The 12,716-nt window shown below is 37.2% G+C and overlaps 1 protein-coding gene across 1 annotated transcript; it reads left to right on the forward strand.

Annotated features, from left to right (window-relative positions):
• Positions 1-10,436: 10,436 nt before the first annotated feature.
• Positions 10,437-11,433, forward strand: LOC102219735 (complement C1q-like protein 2). Its single transcript, XM_005800363.3, has 3 exons — positions 10,437-10,621; positions 10,715-10,855; positions 11,049-11,433. The coding sequence occupies exons 1-3, from the start codon at positions 10,492-10,494 to the stop codon at positions 11,321-11,323; spliced, it is 546 nt and encodes a 181-aa protein (XP_005800420.1). The 5' UTR covers positions 10,437-10,491; the 3' UTR covers positions 11,324-11,433.
• The last annotated feature ends 1,283 nt before the right edge of the window (positions 11,434-12,716 follow it).

Genomic DNA, 12,716 nt, shown 5'->3' on the forward strand with positions numbered 1-12,716 from the left:
GTCTCCTCTGAGTATTACATGAGGAGGAGAAGGAGTACCTTTCAAACAGGAAATAAACACTCCAATGATCCTTCAAGGAATTAACTTCCGACCTATTTGCAGCACTTTTGAACACTCTTCTCAAGTCTGTTTGTCCAGGAAATATGACATTGATAGGTGTGCTGGCAGACATCACATTCATACCTTATTTTTCACATTGTGGTATGAATCTGAAGATTTGTGACTCAATGGAGCTCTGAGAGTGTTCACATCTGACACAAGAGAGTCAATGATTGTGCATCAAGGAGAGCAATGTATTTAGAGTCGCATAAATAAGTTAGGTCATGTTTATGTAAAGCACGTTTCAGCGACAAATGTTTCAGAACAGCTGGAGGAGCTACAGAGATGCACTTTTCAGGCAGACCTGCGAAGACGCTGCTGCCAGAGTCAATACAACTAAAGACAAACACATGGATGAGTTTCTCTAGATCTTGCTGCAACATTAGTCCTCTAATCCTGGAACATTTCTTCAGGTGATAAAAGCCTGACTTTGTAATTGTCTTCCTGTGTCTGAATGTTCATGTCTGAGTCCATTGATACAACCCAGATTTTGGACTTTATCGATAGCTTCTAGTTGTAGTAAATGAAGCTGTGTGATGACTCTTGATCGTTACCCTGCAGGTCGAAATATTAATATAACTTAATTTTTTAATAAGCTGCAGAAAGTTATGGCACATGTACACATTGGTTTGTTCTAAGTATCTGTTCAGTACATTGATGGGTTCTGAGTCACCTGATGACATTCCAGTGTAGGAGCTTTGGATCAGTCAAGTACTGTAGAGAGTCCAACCCAACTCTCTGGTCTTTTTAATAATATAACATGATATACAATGTTTTTTTCCACAGTCTGTATTTACATGGCTAACTATTGGTTAATTGATGCAGTGAAAGTGAATTATCCTAACATGTTGGGAGCATAAACATGTTGTACTATACTGTGTTTAGAGGCTTTAGCTATGTCAGTAAAAAAAGAAAAATGCTACGAATAGATTTGTAGCTGAAATTGAACTTGTTTGATTCTTCAGGAGACTAAATGAGACAATATAACACCCAAAAACAATTAGTAGAGAAAAGAAAAACTATTTTTGCAAGAGTTTAAAAGAAAATTTTGTTTAGTGTTCAAGGAGAGTAGTCTTGACTGTGCAGTAGAAAACATAATGGTAGGTTGTCGTATGAAGGAAAAATCCTTGTTTTGATACTTTGATTAATGGATCTCTGCAAATTTTGAGTCATATTGTGTAGATTTGGCTTGAAATGTACAATTTATTTTACGTTTACAGTGTAAAATTAGCAGGATTTGAAAGGATAAAGAGGATGAAAACAACAAGGTTGGCTTGATGCAGTTCCACTTTGATTCCTGCATGTCATGCGATGTGTTGCCTCAGCAGCTTCGGTGGCCTCTGACAAAGCCCTGGCTTTAAACTCTGCTGTGAAGGATTGTTTCCATCGACATATAACTCATCAATTCCATGTCATCTTGCCACACTCTGGTTGATCTGCTCGGCTTACTCCCAGGTGGCCTGTCATTAGTGTTGTCATTCAAGTTCTGTCTTCCTGCAGTGATTTATGAATGCACAGAGAAACCAAGGGGGGATTTTTGGACCCAGTCTCACAAAAGGAAGCTTTTAGGTTTAAGTCTGTCTCATAATTATCAGAACATTTAAGTGTTAAGTGATTCAGTTCTACATACACATTATTTTTCTATTAAATTTTGATGTTCAAACTTGGACCAATAAAAAAAAAAATCAACGCAGCAATGTAGGGCTGATGAAAAATGCCTGTATGCATTACAGTATGTCCTCTGAATATTTGCTTAGGGCTACTTTTACATGAATTATTGCATTAATCTGTGTGGCCTGGAGGCAATCCTCTTGTTGCCCTGCAGAAACTTTAATAAAGGTTTTATAATAGTGGCCTTCAGCTCATTTAAATTGTTTGTCAATGTGTCTCTCGTCTTCCTCTTGACAGAACCAAATGGATTCTCTAATGGGTTTAGGTCTTGCAAAATTTACTGACCAATCAACCACTAGTATATTCTAGCTATTAGAGCAGCTGTTTGTACTTTTAGCAGTGTGATCAGGACAAGGATACATTTCTATGAGTTTGTTACATCTTGCCAGTGGAACATTTGCTCATTGCTGGATTTGATGTTGCTCCAGAAGATCATCAGCAATTTAGATTTTTTTTTATTTATGTTTCTGAACAACTTTGTCCCTGATTTGTGTTCAGGTCTCCTTGGTATTGACGGAGTTGTTGATTTAGTGTTGATGTTTCAGCCTCTGGAACCTTTCAGAAAAGATGTACATATACCAGACCATGTGACACTTAGATTGCACGTTGGTGAACTTTACTTTCTTAAAACATTTGACTTACGAAGGTAATTGGTTGCACCCGAATGCTTTAGAAGCGCCACAGCACTTAGCCAATGTTAATTTTTTTTATTTAAAATTTTACTTTATAAACATTTAAACACACTCTTAAAACTCTTAAAAATGCCAAGAGGGGTGATGACTATTGCAAGACGTTGTATGTGACCTGTGCTTCATCTGTATTTTCCCTTTTTCCATTGCATATTTATTCAACGGCATTTCGAAGTTCCTTTTTGCATTTTGGATCAAGGATAAAAAATCAAAAATCATAACAGTCATTTGCTTGACAACTGCTAGCAGAACTTGCCTGTTTTATTTTAGTCATAAAGGATTTCTGTAGTGAAATTCCTTTTACTCTTATTTAACTATTCAAATTATCTGAGAAACATTCTTCTTAATACTGAGAAACCAAACCTTAGTTATGAAAATGTTGTATGTCTTGAATGAACTGCTTAGAGCACTACAATATGGGTCAAGGTTAATGAAAAGTTCAGAACTAATTAGTTAATTTAAGCTTTTTATGCCATGAAACTTATCACTTGTAGTCTTATCCAGATTCTCCACTCCTTTCCAAGCACAACTTGCTCCTGCACCTAACTGCCATGCTGCACTGTACTCTTGCTTTGTCGTTACAAATGACCGGTGAGATGATGAATGTTGTTGTCATTCCGACACAGTGCTGCAGTTCAGGCTTTAAGGGGATCAATGTGAACCTCCCCTCCCCAGAGATCCATTCTGCTCTCAGCAAGCCCCGCTACAGCACTCACACAAAGACCACAGCATGACAGCAACACCTCACTCAGTCGATCCGAGCAAAGCCGCCATGAAAGTCAATAAGTGAAAGAGGGGCTTTTTTCACCTTTAATTACATATGAGCCACACATACAGCATAGGCTGTCACATCCCCTTTAAAGGAAGCCTTACAGAACATTTCAAGTTTGGCCATTTTTGTGTTTTTGCATAAAGCAGAGTGATTTCTCCCACTGAAACAGGCTGAGTGCTCTTTACTGCCTGCACTTTACATTTCTGCTGTCTTATAAAAGTTTCTGCTCAATGCAGTTTGATTTGTTGTCCACTGTTTATTATTAGTCTCTACATTAAAGTGAAAGGACGAATGCACTTTCTTTTGACTTGCTGGATGACAAGATCAATACCACACTCTCATCTGTGTGTTAAATTTCAGACAAGAGCAAGACGTCTCTGAAAGTCCAGCACCACTGAACGTCTCATGAACAGGTTGCACACATTTTATTTATTTACTTATGTAGACCGAATCTCACGGGGCTTCTATGTGTAAAATTCCCTGAGTGGATCCAGAAATGTAAAAAAAGCAATGTAATTGGTTTGGTTTAGCAAACCATAACTAAACAACGTCAGTCAAATGCACTGATTTTGACTGATTTTGTCAGTCAAAATCAGTGCATGATTATTAGGAAATAATAAAGCCAAATAGCTTTCAGTCTCAGTTAGTGCTGTTATCAATACTTACCTGCAAAGTCTTAAGATTTCTTCTCCAACCTTTCCAGATCTATGCAGTGTGCAGCTAGTTTTTCTGTCTAGATATTTTCCCACTCGGTGTGCATTTCTGTAACTTGGAGCCATGAAGCTTCAATGGAATTGGTGAATGTTTTTGTTTGTTTGTTTGTTTGTTTGTTTGTTTGTAGCATGCTGGTGTTTGTAGCTAATGTTAGTTGGTTGGTTAGCATTTGGAGCCAATTGTTACGTAATTAAACTTTCTAAACTTATATATTGAATTTATGCAAATGCCTCCATTTTGTCTTAGGACACATACTCAATTGTGGGTTTTGCTATGTAATATTAATATGGAACTTAAACCTGAGCAAAATTGATTTACTGATGATAAAACTATATGGATGTCCACAAATAAGTGCAAAATGTAAACCTTGCATGTTTAACAAAAGGTTTAAGATTTTTAAAAAATACCACCAAACTTGGTCTATGTCCATTTTCAATGCACTTTCTAAAGGCAATATGTTACCCTGCATTTAGAAGGAAAATGCATGCTGCCAGGTTTTTCTCATTTGTTTGCTGGTTTTGTTTCTTTTAGGTATTTTATGCAAAGCATGCTAAAAGCCAGGAATCATATTCCTTCCACTTTCCAGTCATGTAGCACTTTATGCTGATATTTGACCAGAAGATATGCCAATAAAATATATTGTTACAAGCTACTCACATATTTTAGCAAAAAATATGCTTATATTTCCTTTGGCTTGAGCAGGTGACTGTACAGGCAGATAAGATGTGATGTTTCAGCTACCCAGACCTCATAGAACTTATGCATTTTTCCTTCTTAAGATTTTTGAAGTATTCTTCTGAAGGTGACCTTGCAGGCTGCTCTCTTTGCTCCTGTCAAATGTGTGACTTAAGTAAAGGTTTTGCCTTCTTTTTTATTTTTGTTCTCTTCAAGTCTTTCATGTTGTGGGATCTTGCTCTCTGGCGCCTACACATCAGACTTTTTTATCATAAAAGAACAAAGGCACCTCTGATGAATAAAAGAAAAGAGGTTTGCTCAGCACACTGTTCCTACGTCTGCTGTGACAGACAACAATCTGTGTGATACAAACAAACACAACAGGTGAGTTTTCTTTCATCAAAACAGTAATATTTAATAATGTGTGAAAACTACAGTTAGGTTCTTATTAAAGAACAATGTTCTGTGATCTTCCCATTTTCTTTTCTTGTACTTTTAGAAATTCATGTACTGTGCAGCCTGTTTGTTTTGGACTGAGACTTGCTGGGTGGCTTATTCCTTACCTGACTGACTGAGTTCATATCGTCCTTCACTGACCAGAGGCCGAGATAATAAGGTTTGGGAGTCAGAGGTGTCACCTGGCTGCCAGCATCCCAGAGACGCACATTTTACAATCTGAAGAAAATGGACATCCATAACACACTGCGGCTACAGAGGCTTTGAACCTCTTCACATAATTGGAGCTCCAAATGCTACTGAGGGGGTTTTGCTTGAAAATCCTGAGCAGTTAATCTTGCTGTGTCTCAGTGGTATGGGTTAAGAGCTGACTTTTATTTGCCAACATGACTGCAGTGCAAAAGCCCCAGTTCTCACCAGGATGTTTTTCCTTGAAACAGAACCTTAGTTGATTGTGTTTAGAGAATAATTTTAGCTTGGAGGCGAAACACTAAAGCTACTTGTTTACAATTGTAATATGTGGTTGATTCTATAGTCCTACTGCAGCAAGGCATCCTCAAACTAGCTTTCTGCTTCACAGAAGTTATGAAGTTATTGTTGTGGAATGTTATAGTTATATAATATATATATATATATATATATATATATATATATATATATATATATATATATATATATATATATTCAAAGTAATATTGGACTGAGCTGCCAAAAAACATTACTGCAGAAGTCTTGGTCATTGTGTCTCTGTTCTCTCTGTCTAACCTTAGTCTGGTGTTCATGTTTTTTTTAGAAAGCAGTGCTCTCCTCCTGTGACACCTATGATACAAGTTTAATTGTGTCTTCTCATTTCTGATCTGTACAGACATGTACTTTCATAACAACATGCCCATAAGGGATGTGGGTGTTTCATCTTTTCCTAGTGTTTAAAGACAATTTTCTGATGTTTTCCTCAGACACTGCACTATTGTGGCATTATTTTCATGCCACCATCCTAAGTGCACAGTGGACTGATATGAGAGTTTATACATATGGGGGAAAAAAACACTAATTTGTGGTGTGTACATTTAAATTCCACACTCTCTCTCTCTGTACATGTTGTGGCACGCAGTCAACTCTGAACTCTTGCTCTGCCTCATCTATGATCAATTCACAACTCATCCAAGTGTATGTAAATAAACCACATTTTGTGACGCGTCATGAAGAAACCACTCCATGTTATAGAGAGCAGTTTAGGAGATATTTGAATGGTAAATTTTGTGGTTGAATTCAGCTGGTTTATGGAGTAAATCTGACCTGTTTTGGGATGTGGGGTAAACTCAGAGCTGATAAACACACCGTCGTTGAATGGCAAATTTACACACTTTAGTTATCAATTTCAGCCAATAAGATGAAAGTTTGAAAGAAACACGTGGCTACTTTACATCGCCATCACATCACCCTGTTGGTAAAAGAAAAATGCCCAGGTTTGTTCACTGGTCCACTGGTTCTCATTATGTTTGGCCCAGATAACTTTTGCTGTCAGGGAAAATGTTGTGCAAGACATAAATATTATAATGCATTCCACACTGACTGACTGCATCTAGTAGATGTAACGCCAAGGCATTCTCCAGCCAGCCGAAAAACTCTCAGAAAGCACAAACACTAATTGGAAAATGGAACAAAAGATGAAAAATTCTAAATATATATTTCTAATTAGATATCTGCACGGCTTCTGTTAACATCCTCAGGTAGCTGATCAGTTTTGGAGACAAGTCTTTTGAAACTTTGATACTTGTTTTCTCCCTAATCTTGTTTGCAGAGTGCCAGCATTCAAATTTCCACATCTTGATGTTTTTGGGTTTTTTTTCCTGATTTCTATGTGTTTAACATTATTAGAAAACTTAGTATTTATACTTTCAGAATCTGCAGTTTGTTCTTGGTTTAATTGTGGCTGGTCACAATTATAGGCAGATATTTTTCATCCAAGCAGAGGATTTCAAAAAGATCTGGCCACAACCAGCAAATCAAAATACTGCATTAACTGGAAGAAATAGCAAAACAAGGCACTTGTCCAGGGAAAACCCCAGATGAACATAATAATATCAACACTTGAGTTTTATTCATTAAGATTATGGGGTAAAGCATTCAAATATGCTTCATTTGCATTTTTGCATTTTATGTAGTATTTAGAAGTTTCTCAAGCCTCACTTTTGAAAAGCTTCCTATGTCACTGCTCTCTTAGGTCCATAACTTACATGGTAGCATTTATGGAGTCTTTTTTTAGCACCCTGCAGTCTGCTTTCACCGTGAGACCTGGTCATGTTGGCAGTTTTGTTGAAGGTCCTCAACTTTGAATATTAGATCATTTGCCACAACTTGGAATTGCTTATTTCAAATCATTTTGAGAACTCCTCAAATCTCTTATCAGACTCACAACATTGAACATCCATATGTCAACGTCTGTTAGGCTATTTTACCACACTCCACCATGAACTATTGCACTGCTATACTGAGAAGGAAGGTTCTCGACTGTCCTGATGGACTTTATCTTCATTTGCAAATTAGAAATCATATCAGCAGAATAAATGATAAATCCCTCCTTCTTTTAGTGCCTTAGAGGGCCCAAGAAAGCCGAAAAAACTAAATCCCTCATGCACTTCATTATTTCCATCCTGTAAGGCACTTGTCCAAGATCATCTAATATATAATCCACTCCGTTAATGTATTCCTTGTCCTGAGAGATGCTGTGACACGTTGAGCATTATAGCATCCTATAAGGCCGAAGAAAATGGGCCATGCAGCAGAAACATTATTGCTCTTGTTTCAACGACACCACTAAAAGCTGCAGTCGGCCACAGCTTATTGCATATCGAGGGACATGCTCACAGGATTTGTCTGAAACCGTGAGAAGGATGACAACCACAGACAACAAAGAGTGACAAGGAAAGGAGTTTTCTGCAAAAGGAATTATTAAACAAAAGACAAAAATAATGGAGAGAAACAAGAATAACATTTGTCCTGTTAGAAGAATTTTTGTAGCAGTTGCATTCCAGCATTACTACAGTGAGTCATTCAGCAAAGGTTTGTGAAGAAAACTATTCAGCCTTCCTGATAGTCTACTGATGTTCCTTTTGGTGACTAGAAATTCATTGGTTCTGCTCTGCATCACCAGATCCAGAACCAAACATGGAGAAGCAGCATTCAGCTTCTATGCTCCACTAACCTGGAACAAACCTCCAGAAAACTGTAAACTAACCGAAACAATGAGTTCCTTTATATCAAGGCCAAAACTCACCTGTTGCCTTTGGTTCATAATGGCTGGAAAATGAATCAAGATTTTTGATGTGCATTTGCTTGGTGATTTTAATGAAAACATTTGACAAAATGGAAAATGTTTATTGCTGGTACAAAATATATTTACTGTATCAGGTTTTTATGACGTACTTTGAACTGCTCTGTTGGTGATATGTTCTATACAAATAAGCTCTCAGTGATTATTGTTCAGGTAATGTGTTACCATAGAGATGGGCTGAGCTGACCATCTATATTTCTACTGGTTGCTGTGCGAAACTGTGTGCCAGCTTGAAAATATGGAAACAGTTCAGTTTATATTGATTTTGACTCAGTTGAATATGTTGAAAAAATCTATGAAATTGAAATATTATTCACTACTTTGAGCAGCTAAGCCCTCAAAACTGCGTAATGCAACTACTGCAAAGTTCCTGGTGACACAGTTATTAAGGGAGGAGGGTGAGTTGATTCAAAATACAACACCTACCTAATTGCAGCCAGATTTGTCACATTTTTTATGTCTACATTTTGGTTGTAAGCAGTCAGTGCTTCAGGTGCTGACAGGGTTCAAGGCTCTGTAGTCCTGGGCAGGGTGCTGACCAGTTTGATCTCCATAGACATTTATCCTGACTTCCCAAAAATGATCAGTTATTAAAAACCTCCCTTAAAAGTTTGATTTTATGATAACATCAGCATGTTTTGAAGTCATTTTAAAGGGCTCGTGCATCAGTACTGGAAGGTGAATATTTCATATTAACCAAAAGGTTCTAACTGTCACAGTTCTGTTTTTGTGCAGATCAAATTGTCACAAGAAGACAAACAACCAGGAGTTTGTTGAGCTTTTCTGGCAGTGTGGATCAATGTCTGTTAATGTTTTAACAACAGCTAATGGGACATATCTGGGTACCGCAGGCGAAACTGAAAAATCCTCCACAAACCTGCATATCAAGTCTTCTTCTTGGAGTGTGTAAATACACACAAAATATGCAACAACATTTTGATCAGCTGTGATTACAACATGGGTCCCGGTTCTCCTGCTGAAAAATCATCATGTTTCAAAGCAAGATGCATGACCGTCAGAGGACCTTTTTATCAATTTTATCTGGACACAAAGTGTTTGAAGAAGAATCATCCCAGCAGGGAAATTATTTCGCAGTTACAGCAAGAATTTTTTTATACACACACGACAGGAGCTGCGTCTGCAGGCGCCATTTTTGAAGGAGGACATGCGGCAAAGGTCGTCAGGACCAGGAGTCGAACCCGTGACGTCCGCGGGTCTAAGGCCTGCTAACCCGTGCTAACCCCCTGCACCACCACAGCACGCCCCACTAGTAGTAACAGTTGTTACTGGGTCTCACATGTATATGCAAGGTTAAGCATATACATGTGAGATTTGAACACAGGAGACATCTGGAGAGTTTTGCACGCAAGATGAAAACTGTTAGCTTAACATTTCAGTGAGCGTGCTTCATTAGCACAACGCTGCCTTACTAATGAGGGTACATCCATTCCTAAATTAATCTGTCACTGATTTTTTTTTCATTCATTTACAGCTTAAGAGAAACTTGATCTAAAACTAGATAAGTATGGTCTAATTTAACTTCAGACTGAGAAAAGATATTCATGTATATTTTTATCCTGTGTATATAAACTTTTACATGTCATCTCTATTTTTTTATTTGAGTGCACAGACAAATTGTTCACTTTTTTCCTCACTTTCTCTCTCCCACTGCAGAGATCAACATCTGAGATAAAACAAACAGTAAAGTTGGATAACAGCAACTAATGCAAATTGTAGAGTAGATCGAGAAAGTGAGGAGAGTGGACAGTTTGTCTATGCACTCAAATAAAATAAAGAGAGATGACATTTATACACAGAAAATACAAATATACATGAACAGTTGTCTACCTCAGACGTCTGAGATACTTTCACACTGGCTGTTTGGTTAACAGTGCATGTTATTTCAGACATGTCTCACAATTGCACATTGGACTCCAATGTGGCTAAATCAGCCATTTGTTGTTTGACTTTTACTTGCACAGTCCAAAGATCAGAACACATCTGAATAAATAGGTAAATCCTTCACAAGTTCAGGACAGTGTTGCTTGTTCTGCAGCAGGTGAAGTTTTCCTAAAGCAAAGATGAGGTCCTTCTTTTTTCTTGGGGCATTGTTGGTTTGCGGTTTGGTTGGATCCCAGGATACCATACAAAACCAAATCCAGCAGGTCATGGCCAGACTGGAGAAAATTGAGAGGGAGAACGAGGAGAGAGGTTAGTTAGCTGAATTCCTCATCTCTTTCAGTCATGTTTATGTAGTGAGTCCAAGCTTGAGGTCATTAGTGGAAATTATTTGTGCTTCCAAAGCTAACAGGGCTCAAGTGGCATTCTCTGCTGCACTCGTCGAATCGCAGGACTGGACCTCCATAGGGCCTTTTGATCGTTGTCACACACTGGAGTTCAAGAAAGTGATAACGAACATTGGCAATGCGTATAATCCAGAGACAGGTACCTTCAACTATTACTACTAGTGATGATTTTACCTTGTATTGCATTGGTCTGCAATTAAAGATGTTAAACATTGGACAACAATGGGAGTTTGGAAGTTGTCGGTCATTGTACATTGTCCAGGTGTCGGCATCTCTGTCTCTAACACTGATGAGATGTTTGGACCTCGTTCTTTGTTCCTATCTGCCTGCAGGAATTTTCACAGCCCCAGTGAAAGGACTCTACTACTTCCGGTTCACCGGAGTAGTTGGAGAGACAGGGAAACTGAACGCAGGACTGAAGAAAAACGGTGAGAACATTGTCGCAATCTACCACAAAGCAGGGAGACAAGCCAGCGCTTCCAACGGAGTGGCGCTGGAGCTGGAGGAGGGGAACCAGGTCTACGTCCAGCTCTTCGAGAACGAACTGACCATTGCAGATCAAAACCGGCTCAGCACCTTCAGCGGGTTCCTTGTCTTCCCTCTTTGAGGGAAACCTCTGACCACCAAAACGCAAAATGCATGATGTCATTTCTTGAATGTTTTGTGTAACTGAGCTGAAAACTACAAACATAACTAAATAAAAACATAACACTCTAACAAGAGGTGCTGTAATTTTTTTCTTCATATAGTAGTTGCTTTAGTAGTAGCCCTATAACCTCATTATTGCACTTATAAGTTGTTTCTAAGGAGGTTATATACTGTAAATATATATATATATATATATATATATATATATATATATATATATATATATATATATATATATATATATATATATATATATATATACTGTATATATAAAACATAACAGATTTACTGTCAAATCCTAAACTATGCCAACCGGTTCCCTATGACTTTTTTCAAATATTGTATGAAGATCTTCCGATTTCCTGCAGTTTTTTAACAGCTAGATGTGGAGATTACTTTCCTAAGCACTCTCCTCCTAATATGTTGTGGAAAGACAGATAAAGCTCCTCATCCAGCATAGAGGTCAGTAGTTGGAAGCAATGAGTTTGTGTGTCCTGTCATATTTATAATCCAGGGCAATAGAATTAACCAATTAGCTAAATATACAGACCCATTCAATAAATTACAATATGAGAATACATTGAGAAGTGCAATTATTTCAGTAAACCAATTCACTAATTGAAATGCATTATATTGATTAATTACACAAAGAGTGATGTTTTCAAGCCTTTATTTCTGTTAATTATGATCATTTCCACTTACAGATAATGAAGACACAACTTTTAAGATTAGAATATTACATCAGATCAATAAAATCAATTAAGTTTATTTGTATAGCACATTTTGGCAATGCGTCAGTTACTGTATTAATAAAACATTTTTAATACAGAAATGTGGGCCTAATGAAAAGCGTAGTTAATACCTGCTCAAAGATTATTTACAGAGGGTATTTTTAATCTGACAAATGAGCGTCATCTGAACCCACGTTCTAACTGAAAATAATAATAATAAAAAATATTCAGCTCCACTTTTTAGGAGATCGTTAGGGGTTCTACTAATAATATTAACACCAATGATTTTGTTGGGTAAATATTATAAATCTCAATTCTTCTTCACTTTCACTCATCATCTCATGTATTTATTTAATTCTTTCTGAAGATTTCCTTTACTTTATTTGCTGTATGTTTATATACATTTTGACTTTAAATAATAATAAAAAAAACATTTAAAAATGTTTCTTAAAGGGCCATATTTGCAAGATGTAGTGGCATCTGGTGGCTAAGAGATAAAAGTACATATAAAAGAAAAAAAAAAAAACCTGGAACACTATTTCTCAAGACTACTTAAATAAATATAACCTGAAAGTTCTGCTGCTTTAAAACAAAACTAACAAGAATAAACGCTGTTTCAGA

The sequence above is a fragment of the Xiphophorus maculatus genome, chromosome 11 (genome assembly GCF_002775205.1).
Source record: "Xiphophorus maculatus strain JP 163 A chromosome 11, X_maculatus-5.0-male, whole genome shotgun sequence".
NCBI classification, from domain to species: domain Eukaryota; kingdom Metazoa; phylum Chordata; class Actinopteri; order Cyprinodontiformes; family Poeciliidae; genus Xiphophorus; species Xiphophorus maculatus.